The 12115-nt window shown below is 49.9% G+C and overlaps 7 protein-coding genes across 7 annotated transcripts; 4 read left to right on the top strand and 3 right to left on the bottom strand.

Annotated features, from left to right (window-relative positions):
* Positions 1-438: 438 nt before the first annotated feature.
* Positions 439-1865, bottom strand: N7462_008509 (type III PLP-dependent enzyme; the record flags this gene model as incomplete). The annotated part of the gene is made up of 2 exons (XM_057080224.1): positions 439-1496; positions 1565-1865. Coding segments are annotated over 2 exons (1359 nt in total), but the record flags the coding sequence as incomplete, so codon positions are not given.
* A 721-nt stretch (positions 1866-2586) lies between these two features.
* N7462_008510 (uncharacterized protein) lies at positions 2587-2766 on the top strand (the record flags this gene model as incomplete). The annotated part of the gene is made up of 1 exon (XM_057080225.1): positions 2587-2766. The coding sequence occupies one exon, from the start codon at positions 2587-2589 to the stop codon at positions 2764-2766; it is 180 nt and encodes a 59-aa protein (XP_056930553.1).
* Positions 2767-3636: 870 nt separating this feature from the next.
* Positions 3637-4955, bottom strand: N7462_008511 (protein N-lysine methyltransferase family protein; the record flags this gene model as incomplete). The annotated part of the gene is made up of 2 exons (XM_057080226.1): positions 3637-4231; positions 4315-4955. The coding sequence occupies 2 exons, from the start codon at positions 4953-4955 to the stop codon at positions 3637-3639; spliced, it is 1236 nt and encodes a 411-aa protein (XP_056930554.1).
* Positions 4956-5045: 90 nt separating this feature from the next.
* N7462_008512 (uncharacterized protein) lies at positions 5046-6457 on the top strand (the record flags this gene model as incomplete). Its single annotated transcript, XM_057080227.1, has 2 exons — positions 5046-6131; positions 6191-6457. The coding sequence occupies 2 exons, from the start codon at positions 5046-5048 to the stop codon at positions 6455-6457; spliced, it is 1353 nt and encodes a 450-aa protein (XP_056930555.1).
* A 731-nt stretch (positions 6458-7188) lies between these two features.
* N7462_008513 (uncharacterized protein) lies at positions 7189-8263 on the top strand (the record flags this gene model as incomplete). Its single annotated transcript, XM_057080228.1, has 4 exons — positions 7189-7353; positions 7432-7452; positions 7537-7683; positions 7742-8263. 4 exons carry the CDS (start codon positions 7189-7191, stop codon positions 8261-8263), a joined length of 855 nt encoding a protein of 284 aa, XP_056930556.1.
* Positions 8264-8661: 398 nt separating this feature from the next.
* On the bottom strand, positions 8662-9693 carry N7462_008514 (uncharacterized protein; the record flags this gene model as incomplete). Its single annotated transcript, XM_057080229.1, has 3 exons — positions 8662-9116; positions 9187-9487; positions 9553-9693. The coding sequence occupies 3 exons, from the start codon at positions 9691-9693 to the stop codon at positions 8662-8664; spliced, it is 897 nt and encodes a 298-aa protein (XP_056930557.1).
* A 1207-nt stretch (positions 9694-10900) lies between these two features.
* Positions 10901-12024, top strand: N7462_008515 (RTA1 domain-containing protein; the record flags this gene model as incomplete). The annotated part of the gene is made up of 2 exons (XM_057080230.1): positions 10901-11308; positions 11374-12024. 2 exons carry the CDS (start codon positions 10901-10903, stop codon positions 12022-12024), a joined length of 1059 nt encoding a protein of 352 aa, XP_056930558.1.
* Between the last annotated feature and the right edge of the window lie 91 nt (positions 12025-12115).

Consider the following 12115-nt stretch of genomic DNA (forward strand, 5'->3'; position numbering starts at 1 on the left):
ATCGAGCTATGATCGTGATGATGTTTGCCGCAAGATTTGATCGGTTAGAGAACATAGATATGATAGAGATACATGATTGAGTACTACGCAATATGAATAGTGAAATGCATAGAACAGGCAGAAATACAAGTGGAAGATGGGCCTTCACGACAGAGACTACAGTAGAGAGGTGAGCCCTCAAGAGAAAATTGAAAGATGCCAAAAAAAATATACGCAACGCAAGCAAAGAATCTATTCTATCGATTCTCTAGAACAGACACAACAACAAAGAAAAAGTGTAAATGCAACAGAATAAGCAACCACTATACTATTAGGTGACCCCGGACAAAGAGGTGCACGGAACCACGAGTATTTCCAAAAGTAAGAGCACAAGATCAATAACGGAAGAAAATGACAAACGATAGTAAATAAGGCTCAGAGAGGCCACACGCTACAAGACTAGTAGTCGAGCAGGGCTGAAGCACCAGGCTCGCTCGAAATATAGATGATCTCGTGGTTGTCCGAGAACCCATTAAAGCGAGTGGCACTGCACTTCGTGTAGGCACCCATCTCCTCGAAATACAGCCAGTCACCGGTGTTCAGCAAACCAGGAAGGTCGATGCGCTCAGTAATGACATCAATGCCATCACAGGTGGGACCCCAAATCGAGTAAGCAAAGTTCTCCGAAGTCGCAGAATTCGGAGAACCAGGCTGAGAGTTGTCGGCGGCAGAAAGAAGGACCTTGGCAACAGGATGCTGGTGGTCGAAGATGATGTTGGAAAAATTACCATACACACCGTCGTTCAGGTAGAGCATATACGCATCCCGTGAAGGGTCCAGCGGGTCTGGAACATCGCGCCGCGCGATGACGTTGGCGGCCAGAGTGAAGGCATTCGCAACATAGTAGCGGCCGGGTTCGGCGATGATGCGGATATGCGGCGGAAAGTAGGTTTCCAGAGCATCACTCAGGATGGCGGAGAATTTCTCGAATGTGTCCTGGCAGAAGCCACCACCGACATCAAGAGTGTGCATCTCATGACCAATCTCGGAAGCTTGGTCGAACACAAGGCGGGCATCCTGGACTGCCTTAAGGAAGGCTCGGGGGTCTTCAGCGCCGGAACCAACGTGGAAGCTGACGCCAACAACCTTGAGCTCGAGCTGACGGGCCAACTCGAGAAGCTGCTGGGCCACGTCCAACGAAGCACCAAACTTCATGCTCAGGCGACAAAGACTGGTGGAATCATCAGTCAGGATGCGAAGGTACAGCTCGGCATCCGGGAAAGTCGCCTTGATCTTGTAGAGCTCATCGGCGTTGTCAAAGGTCATCTGCTTGACGCCGACCTCCCTAGCGTAGCGCAGGTAGGACTTGGTCTTGCAGGGTTGCGCATAAATGATCCGGCTGGGATCAATGCCTGTCTGAAGGGCCAGATCAATCTCCGACTTGGAAGCGCAGTCGAAACCATTGCCAAGCTGGGCCATGAGACGAAGGACCTCAGGGTCTGGGTTACACTTGACAGCTAGACGGATTGTTAACGAATGACTTGGCGTAGGTAGTGCATGACGTGTAAGAGGGGCAAAGCCTTACCATAGAAGGGCTTCACACGACCCAAATTCATCTTCCAGCGCATGTGCTGGCGGTAAACCTCTCCCATATCCGCCACATAGAATGGATCCTCCTCACCTGCACCACAACGATCGGTATCCACCTCAGCGGCCCGCTTCTTCAACACTGCCATCACCAGTTCCTTGGCAGTCAACCCAGATTGCAACAAATCGTCCCCGCCATGATCGCTGATGAGACCAGAATGGTCACGACTATTTAGGTCGTTCTTGAGATTGCATAATTCAGCAGGCGATACACACGCAGTCGGTGCCATAACCGTGCAGCTGCGACTCAGCACGAATGGATCTTTTTTTTAAAAAAATAAAAAAAAGTAAAAAAGAAAAGTTATAAAACAGACGTGGTGCGCGACTGCGTATTAGGGAGGACGAAAATTGTCGCAACCGTAGTTGACTGGACCAAGCCTCCTCGACCCTTCCTCCTTAAGAGGAAGAACCTGCAGAGAAGTCCTATGCGGCAGCTCAAAGGTTGAGGGAATAATCTGAGAGGGCGTCAACTGGTGGAAAAAAGGCGCACCGGACGAGCTCTCAGAGGTGAACAGTAGGAGGTGGAATGTTGTTAAGAGTGTCGCGGGGACGTCGAGTGGAGACAATTTGGCTAAGAAGCAGAAGGGAGGCTACAGGAGCCGTGATGACGCGGGGGTTGCCTTTGGTTCTGGGCCCAAAGGCACGATCTGAAACTTTTTTTCGGGGGTTTCGCTAACAATTGAGCGAATGTATGCTGTTGGAAGACAAGTTAGTGACCCTGGTTCCGAGAAGAAGGGGGTCCCAGATAAATATGAGAGAAAAAAATGGACGGTTGAGAGGGTCGGAGGAGAGAGGGGGGGGGGGAAGTGGGCGGGCTCAGATTTTTAAAATTTTGGCCAGTTCGGGGCGGTGTTAGGGCACAACGACCGGGGGTTGGTTGGTGGACACAAAAATAGCGCACGGTAGCCCAGAAATAGGGCCAGCACGATCGAGATCAACGAGTCACTCACCTTGAAAAGAATGTTCAAGCCCCTAACGGTGGAAAGGGAAGATGAAGGTGAAGTGGGAAAGGAACTGAAAATGCGGTTCTGGGGAAAGCGAGGCTGCGTGCTTACGGCAGCACCCGATGGGCCTCGAGCCCAGCGCTGGCACTTCGAGGTACTTGTGCCCTGCTACTCTAAGTGGGTCACGGTCAAGTAACTAGGAAATAACCGGCAAGTACACCTGGGCGCAGGATAGGCGATTCACGAATAGGTTGACATTATGACTGCGAGTATCTCTCGTAAGGTACAAACTGGGATTACATTCTCGGCTCGTCGCATGGGCAGTCCCCTAGGAGTGGTCTTAATGAGCTGTGTTAATTCTTAATCGAACGTACATAAGGACCATCAATCCTGGACGGCGCCAGCAGACACCCAAAAACGGCGAAGCGCGAAGCCAACGCGCAATTGTTTCGAGTTTCCCATGTTTCGCGCCGGTGTGTGTTGGCCTCCACTATGAGCGATTTCCAGTCGCGTCTACCCGTTCCATTTTTATCCTTTGAGGGCTGGTTGTCTCCCTGCCCTGGGTGCGAGCAGGGTGCAGTATGCAAGAAACCCGTGCCTGCGCCTCGCAGAACGGTGTCGTGTCCCCCCATGGAATTCTCGGTCGCCGGCCAACCCTTCTCTAGAATGGAAAAATTGCGGTGTGGCCACCTCCGGCAGCTGTTTGACCTAAAGGTGGTGGTGGTGGCGCTCGAAATTCCCCACAATCCTGGCAGGATCAGCCCGAAGGGCAAGAAAAAAACTTTACCTTGAGTGATCGGTGTAGACGATGGTGTGAATGACAACTATCGGTAAACTCCTCAGGGGAATGTATCATTGACTCGGCACCTGGAAGTATCTGCAGGCAGTGGCCTTCCCCGAACCCATGCAGACCAGAGGATCGGCGGGGAGGTCTTCTGGTGGTCGAAATGGCCCGCAGAAGGGCGAGAACCCGGGACAGACCGATGACGCACCGCGCACGGACCACTGCACCCTGCAACAGGCTTGCTGCCGTTTTGGGGATCGCACCGGGGAATAGTCCGCCGAACTATGACACGTCGCCTTGGTCAGCAGTGCGGCGGTAGCAGTACAATTCAATCTGATCAACCTCTTCATGCGATGCGGGCAACTCTATGGCGGCCTGCAAGGGCTCAAAGGCCACATTTCGCATCAGATCGAAGAAAACGACCTCGCTCTCGTGCCGTCGCTTCAGTGCGACTAGCACCAGGGCGTCCGGGGAAGTCCGAACCAATCGGTCTAGCACTGACACTAGGGTCGGCAGGCTGTCTGCGTTGTAGGTACAATCAGAGACCAGAATCAGGTCGATGGGCCGATTGCAGAGCTTTGGCGGCGGGTTGTCCCAATCTAGAGTCTGATATCTTATTGAAGCCGAGGCTTTGGGAGTCGCTTCTTGGATATTACGAGTAACAATGTCTTCAACCTCCGGCAGGTCGGTGAGGAGAACTTCACAGCTAGACAGCATGGTGGCTAGTGCGATGCCAACAATGCCACAGCCTGCTCCCAATTCCACAACCTGGAGCGGCGCGCTGCGAGGGCCCATGAGCTGACTGAGAGCGGGCATGCTCTTCTCAGTGCCCGTAATGACCTTTTCAAGGAAGATGATGGAAGCAAGTGCGGCATCCCTGGAGAATGTAACCGTTAGGACAGACTGAATTCCGACTGGGGGTTCAATGAGGGATTAGTGCACAAGCGTAGTCAGACTCACCAGATATGTCGAGCGATGCTATTGCCTGTCTCCTCCCAAATCTTGAGTGGCCTGACATTGCCTGTGATGTTCAAGTCTCGTTGAATCAGCTTTTCAGCTGGTTCCCACTGAGGTCCAAATGGTGCACTGCTTCCAGATATCACTAGAGGGGTCGTGTTATCTCCTAATGTATCTTTATCAACACTCGGAAGTTGAATTTTCAAGACTGCCGTCTGCCGGGCCACATCATTCGAAGAAAAGGGTCCCAGAAGAATAGACAACTGGCGAGATCCAGCCTGCCATTGTAGAGGTGCCTGATATCGTACTTTCTGGGAGGAATGCTGAATCCATGTTGCTACCAAGTCAACATCCTCGGCGAGAAAGTCGTCCCCCAGGTCCGTTGTGATGCAGATCAGAGCCGAAATGAAGACCGATTTTTTCTGTTGCTGGAACCGTGGGGTCTTCAGAAAGCGAATATAATACACCATCCTCTCTATGATCAGACCATTGACCGGCCGATGTTCATCTGAAGAATGATCGCGAACCACTCGTGTGCCCACCACTTTTTCCATTTTCGGTTTACCCCAGACACCCCAAGCCTCACGTGCCGGCTGACTAACGCAAGATGACATCGTCGCCAGTGCTTCATCCACGTCTGGCATTCGTCCTGCCAGGAACGGCTACAACGAGCCGTTGAAGTGAATACCACTCAATCTGACTGCTCACACGCTCACATATTACCACATCCTAAGATGATCCGCACGCGCGATCCCCGCATCCGCCAGCGGATCAACCAGATCTCCCATAATCTCGAGTCCGCGAACGAAACCGCCCAGGAGGGCCTGTACACGTTCTCTCACAATTATATCTCTCCGTGTCTGGCTTCAATCGGAAATTGTGTCCAAGCATGTACAGCGCCGTGCCTTCCAAGTCGCGAGGAACACCTCCGTCGCCGCCGACGCGGGCGGGCCGAGGCTAACTTCGATTTCTACGACGACTGGGAGAATGAAGAGGCTGATGATAGTCTGCTTGGATGGGGCACTGGTGAACTTGACCGTCTCTTGGCAGGCAGTGGTCTAACCCGAGGCGGTGCAGAGCAACCGCGGCGCCAGAGGAGGATGAGCTATGGGACACGTAACACAAGGCGGAGGAGCACAGTACACATCCCAGACAATCGTGCCGACCCAACTGTCATCCCAAGCTCTTCGTTGATTGGGTTTTTGGAGCGCTTTCCCTGGCGATTTGGAGCAAAAGGAGTAAAGTACCGGCCTTCAGCGGCAGATTTACAGGAACACCCAGGCAGCACCCGATTCCTTGCGCAGGAGAACGAGCCATTGATGGAAGCCGCCGAAGATGACTGTGGTCCGATATCATACCAGAACAATGGGCGAAATCGGAGTGGTACACAGTCATCACGCGGGACAAGTAATTCTCTCAGCTCCCGAGGCGACCTATTCCCAAGTGATGAAGAGGAGGATGCCGTTCCACTAGACGATGAGTTTGCACTTGTTTTTGGGCGTCGGAGTACTGGCTTAGAATCAGATGATCAGTCTGGCACAAAACCAGAGATGGTGAGATCTGCTTCAGGCACATCCAGTCTAGGCGACGCGTCATCAAAAAAGTCGAAGCGCAAAAAGAAAAAGAAGCGGTCATCAACAAAGTCCGCGATTAGCTCGGATCCGGATCTTATTCACAGCCTCGACACGCCCTCAATAGCAGACCTGAAAATAGAAGACGACCGCGCCGCGCGCGAAGAAGAGTCCGTCATTGAAAGGAAGCGACTCGCAGCGCATGAACTAGCATTAAAAAGGGGCCTGGATTCAGGCACTACTGATACGGTGCGGAGTCACCATGCTATGTTCGCCCAATTGACCTCAAATTGACTGATGCTATCTAGATGTCTACACCACTTGATTCCAAGATACAGGCTACGGGACTCTCCCCCACCCAAAGCCCTTCTGGAGGCCACACTCGACAATCAAGCAACTCCTCTGGTCAACGCTTTACAAGCGAGCAGATCGAGCCATTCCCTTCTTTTCCGCTGCAACAATCCTCACTGCCAGGCTCCCCTGGTGTCACAGCAGCCTCCCCCAGACCTAGCTCTTTGAATGACCCAGACCCTAGTCATGGCCCCAGCCATTACGATGGTAATACACCTCACTAATTATAGCACAGCTTCAACTGCTCAAATGGCCATTTGATCCGTGGCTTGGTTGTTTGCTTTGTACGATATGATGACCCTCTTTTTCATGTACCTTATACCCCATTTTAATGATTGCATACACCCTCAGTGGCAATAGCTCCTTCCGTTGAGCTCCCAAGAAATCTTAATGCACAATCTTATGCGCAGATGAAGTCCACATGGCCATGAATTGATCTAAAAATAAGTTTGCAGCTAGAGTTCGATTAGAAAGACCCCTATCAGGACACTTGAGTCCTATAATTGAAAGCGGGCCTCGCCTATGAAACCGTAAACAGCATCAGAAAAGGGAGTGCCGATTGGATGGTATTTAATATTCGATGCGGTTGGTTAGATCGACTTCGCGGCACCTCTTATAGCCATATTTGGCCGTGGACGAAACATTTATACTTCTATCTAGCTAATATGGCAGCATGAGTGAAATCAAAACGGGATGGAGAAAAGGCAATCAACGAATGGGGCTCATCGTTGGCCCGAAACTACTGAGCGGCCCACTCCGCTGCGGGGGTCAGTCAGTTCATCAGAACCGCCCCAGCCCACTCTCTGGCACTCTTTCACGTCGATCTTCTTCTAGCTATCTCTCTTTCCTGCAAGCCAAGTCGGAGTACATAGACTGAACTCATTCTGTATCGGCAGATCTATTTGTGGCCTCATACCCGAGTTACCGGCCTATTAATAGAGAAAGTGTCTCAAGCATGGCAGGCACTTACGTGAACGAAAAGCGCAAAGGGGACTTTGATCCCCTAGAATTCTCTTGGTATGAGCCGAAAGTCACGGAGGTTGAGGAAAAAGCCCGGAAGTTGCTCGAGAACTATAGCCATATTCCTCCGGACAAAGTGGTGGATCATGTGAATGATTTGGTCAGTTCACCAGTGTTTTTAAAAGCTTGTGACGTTTTCATTGTGCAGATGCTGAATTTGGAATATGAATATTCTTAGCGTGACCGGGCTTTTGCTGTGGTTAGTGGAGACTCCTTTTCAAAAAATCTAAAAAAAAATCGCGTGAGTGCGGCGTGGGAATGATATAGAACTAACAGTCCCAAGTTTCCCTATCCTTGCATTGGCGCCTTTCGCTTTCTAGATATGAGCATATGCCAATCTCCTGTCTATCCGGAGATTCTTGAAAGGCTGAAGTCAGGACAAAAGCTACTTGACGTCGGCTGTGCTGTTGGCCAAGAGCTGCGGCAATTGGTATATATACACTATCTGTCAATATCGCCAGTGAGATCTTAGCTGATTGCGACGTTAGTCCTTTGAGGGTGTCCCTTCTGAAAATTTATATGCCGCGGACTTGCGTCGGGACTTCTACGACATAGGCTTTGATCTATTCAAGGACCGCGATCATCTCAAATCCGAATTCATCGAGGCGGACATTTTTGACACCAACTCTGATCTAGTGAAGCAGCTCACCGGTAAAATGGACATTGTCAACGCCGCGTCCCTGTTCCACCTGTTTGATTGGTCTCAACAAGTGGCTGCTGTCAAGCAGGCTATTACCTTGCTCCGCCCTGAGCCGGGCTCTTTGTTGATCGGGCGTCAAGCCGGGCGACGAGATCCGATCCATTCAGACGGCAACGGTGCTGCTCTCCTGCGCTATCGACATGACGCTACTACGTGGCAGAAACTTTGGAAAGAAGTTGAGAGAGATACTGGCACCAAGTGGGACGTTCAGGCTTGGGAAGAGTCTTGGGAAGGTGTGGATGCAGTATTTCAGAAGTACCATCCCGGAGTAGAGACCATTAAGTTGAGATTTGTGTCTCGGAGGCTATAGAATAGGCCATTAGGGTGAATTATAGCTTGTCTGATAAGGCTTGACGCATAGGTCGGATCACTTGAAATTTAGCATTCAAATACTTGTGCAAGGCTAGCGGCTTTCCGATCTTTTAGGCTCCAGGTCTTCACAATCCAAAGGGATGCTGCATTGGAAACCTCTATCATTAGAGTTGATCATAGAAAGAGAATCTGGCGGATAATCATACATGTGACCGAAGATGACAATATTCTAGACATAGCATCTAAGTATTTTCTGAGAAATGATCGGAGTTCTGCCATAGTGGGCCTTCCATTTCACGACGATGAAAATGGACAAAATGCTTCTTTTGCAACAAAAATCAAATTGACAGCCAAATTGAGACGTATAGGATTAAGAAAAGAAATTACTGCCTGCTCCTATCGCGCGCGTGTTTCCGATAATGCAGAGTCGCTGGAACACTTATAATCTAGCCACCGTCTGACAAGAGGTCCAACAATAACTTGAACCATGGCAATCAATGAGTCCATAACGCCAAACCCTCGTCTGGGTACAATGCCATTCATGGCACCAAAAAGCAAGGCTGCTTCTAACTCGCTACAAATAATGAAATCTTTCTTATCGACTGCCGCTATGATTGCATCGGCGACATCTTTCGCGGAGTGGATTTTTCCCGACAGCTCAGATAGCGGCGCCGTCGTCCCTTCAAGTTCCTTTGTGAGCTGGGGCTTTGTTTTCTGCTCATCGACAAATGAAGGAGAAATGAAATTCGAGGGGAAAGCAATATGCACAGAGTATTGCGATGCTGGACCTGAGTATCGCATCAACTCAGTCCGCAGACCATCGGCGAGGGCTCGGACAGCACATTTCGCAGCTATAAAGATAGTCGACATGTTAGTGAGCGAGTTCCTTATTCCGAAGCAATTTTCCAGGGCCAGACTGACGCGTGTACACTGTATAACCTGGAAGAGCGATAAAAGCAGCTGCACTGCTCACGAAAACCAGTTGTCGAGTTTTGGGACGACTTTTTCGACCCGACGGAGGTTGAAAGCTTTTATCATCCTCAGTCCACAGTTTCAAAATTGCCTGAGCTGGATATGCACTCGTGAGATAGTTATTGGTCATGCATCGTGAAATAGTGTCGGGACTCAGATCGACCAAAAAGCCTAGCTCATTCGTAGTCCCGCCCGCTACGCAATACAAGATATCAGGTAGACGAGGTTGCGCCTTGAATGTCTCTGAAATCTATTCGAGTGATGTTAAAATAGGAGATTTCTCAAGAAGATTCTCCAAAAGGACGAATAGCCTACCGCAGTTGCGTCAGTCAGGTCCAAGGACTGTGTTTTTACTTCTTGCTTCTCATGTCGTCTCGCTGCAAGGACTTCTGACTTTGCCTCATCAAGCTTTTGTTGTCGACGAGCAAAGATAGTGATATGGCAGCCTAAATGCATGGCTTAGAAATCAATGCAATTTCGGCGACACTTATATATCGAAAGAGTCGGAAATTGTGTGAAAACAAATATACGCACCTCGCCTTGCCAGGCTAATTGCCAATTCTTTTCCAAGCCCAGTGGACCCTCCGGCAATGAAGACAGTCTACATATATACCATGAACTTGGTGAGAAATTATGACTGGAATATTTTTTTCGTCCATTTACCAGAAGAAACCAACCTTGCCTGTCAAATCCTTCATGATATCGCAGCCACAGTCCCAAATACCAGCACAAAGATAGCCCGAATTTCGTGCACGAGGTCCAGAATGCTGCTAGTAGCAGGCTAATCCGACGGAGGGTAATTCAGGAGTAATATATCCGTGATGAGCGGATGTCGTGTGCAAGGTTGTAATGCTGTAAACCCTCTCAGGATACCCTGCTTACCTTTCGGAACTAGGAATCATTAGCCTGGGGTTTTCTATCGATAGTCACATCATTGATTTTATGCGTACGTTGGATTGAAAAAGATGAGCGGAATGTTTGCCCCTGAGTGTGTACGGTCTAGATTATTATCGATGGCCAGAAGGCGTTTTGGAGTACTTTCAAAAGCTAAGCTCATTCCGGTTTAGATGCTTTCCCCCATGCCGACTCGTAGGTCAAAATCTCGTTGAACTCGACTCAGCTGCTGCTCATCTGACCGGGTAAGCTCAGCCACATAGCTGAAAATCATTGTTTGAGAGAGGGGAAAATCTGCAGAGCTCATCATGATGATCGGTTTAGCTCGGCCGTCGGAATCCGACCTCGAGGGCTTCGGGCCCCATGCAGCCACGTAATCAGCCCCTCGCGATCTCTTGATTCTTGTACCTCTAAATTTCTCGGCACATAGGTCAGATCAGCGGCGGCTGAATAGTAAGCAGCCTAGATCTCGCCCCAAAAGTGTCGTTCCTGGGCCCCAAGTTGGTACTTGTGATTGCTTCGCATGCAGTGGATCCCAGTACGCTTGAGCGCGCTTGGAGATAAGCCCTCAGCGGTATCCGATAAGAGGTGGTTCGGTTGGTACCGAAGTATAGGTTGTTGGTATTTGGTGGTCATGCTAGGCTACGACGGCTAAAATTTCGTTCAATGTTGAATTCCACATGACTTATTTCACATTACTATCGCTTTCTGTACTGCACCTCTCGATCCCGCCAACTCTCACAATCTTGTTCGCACGTTCACCAGCAACATGTCTGGATCCATAAATCCAAGTCTCTACGTGAACTGCACGGTCGAGACGTGCCCTCTTAATACTTCATATTATAACTATCGTGTTTCTCTTCCTGCAAATGTGGTCTTTGTTGCTCTCTTTGGCCTTGCGCTGATCTGGTTCATTTCGGTATTCATTTATTCCCGGCGCGGGCTCTGGTTCACGATCGCCATGGTGCTAGGAACATCGTGCGAGATTGCGGGCTATGCCGGGCGTGTCTTCTCGTGGAAGAACCAGTGGAACCAGAATGCCTTCCTCGTTCAGATTATCTGCATCACGATCGGTCCTGCATTTCTTTCTGCAGGTATCTACCTTTGCCTAGGTCGCATTATCAGGGTTTATGGAGAGGCGAACTCTCGCATTCCAGCGAAGTGGTACGCGAGAATCGTAAGTCCACTCGTTATCTACGAGCCTGGATAAGAGTTCCTTATTTGACTCACCTTCACCCATAGTTTATCCCATGTGATGTTGTATCCCTCATTCTTCAAGCTGCGGGCGGTGTTGTCGCGACGGTCGCGCTGCAGGATAATAAATCTATGACAACCGGGGACAATGTTATGATTGCCGGCCTTGGAACGCAAGTATTTACCTTGCTCGTTTTCCTAGTTCTTGCCGGCGATTTTGCTTTCTCGGTCTACAAACGACAGCGCCAGATGGCTTCCAATGCAGTTCTTCCCCAAGACCCGACGTTGGTTCGCATTCGTGGGTCTTGGTACTTTAAGGGGTTTATGAGCGCCTTAGGTCTTGCCACAATCCTGATATTCTGGCGTTCGGTGTATCGTGTTGCTGAGCTTAACCAAGGTTGGACCGGTCCCATTACATTCAAGCAATGGTTGTTTGTTGGAATGGAACCTGTTTTGATTGCTGTGGCAGTTTGGGCTTTATGTTTCTTTCACCCATCCCTTTGTCTGCGCGAGGCCATGAGCACATCTTACAAAAATGTTGTGGGGACAAGTCAACCCACAATAGAAACCAATGACACAAACAGCCCTTTGAAAAATGAAGATGCTTCGAAGCACAATGGGACTGATCCCGCCGTCGCTTCTGTTAGGGGCCAACCTCAAAGGTTGGCGGCTGAATCTGCGTCGGAGGAGAAGCTATAGACACCAACGATATGGTTTCTTTGAGACTTGACATCATAGATCTTGTGAGAAGAATAAAGGCATACCTAGTTTGACCTCAAGAGGAGCACTC

Source organism: Penicillium macrosclerotiorum (genome assembly GCF_028827735.1).
Source record: "Penicillium macrosclerotiorum strain IBT 26536 chromosome Unknown utg000008l_segment0_segment0, whole genome shotgun sequence".
NCBI lineage: Eukaryota > Fungi > Ascomycota > Eurotiomycetes > Eurotiales > Aspergillaceae > Penicillium > Penicillium macrosclerotiorum.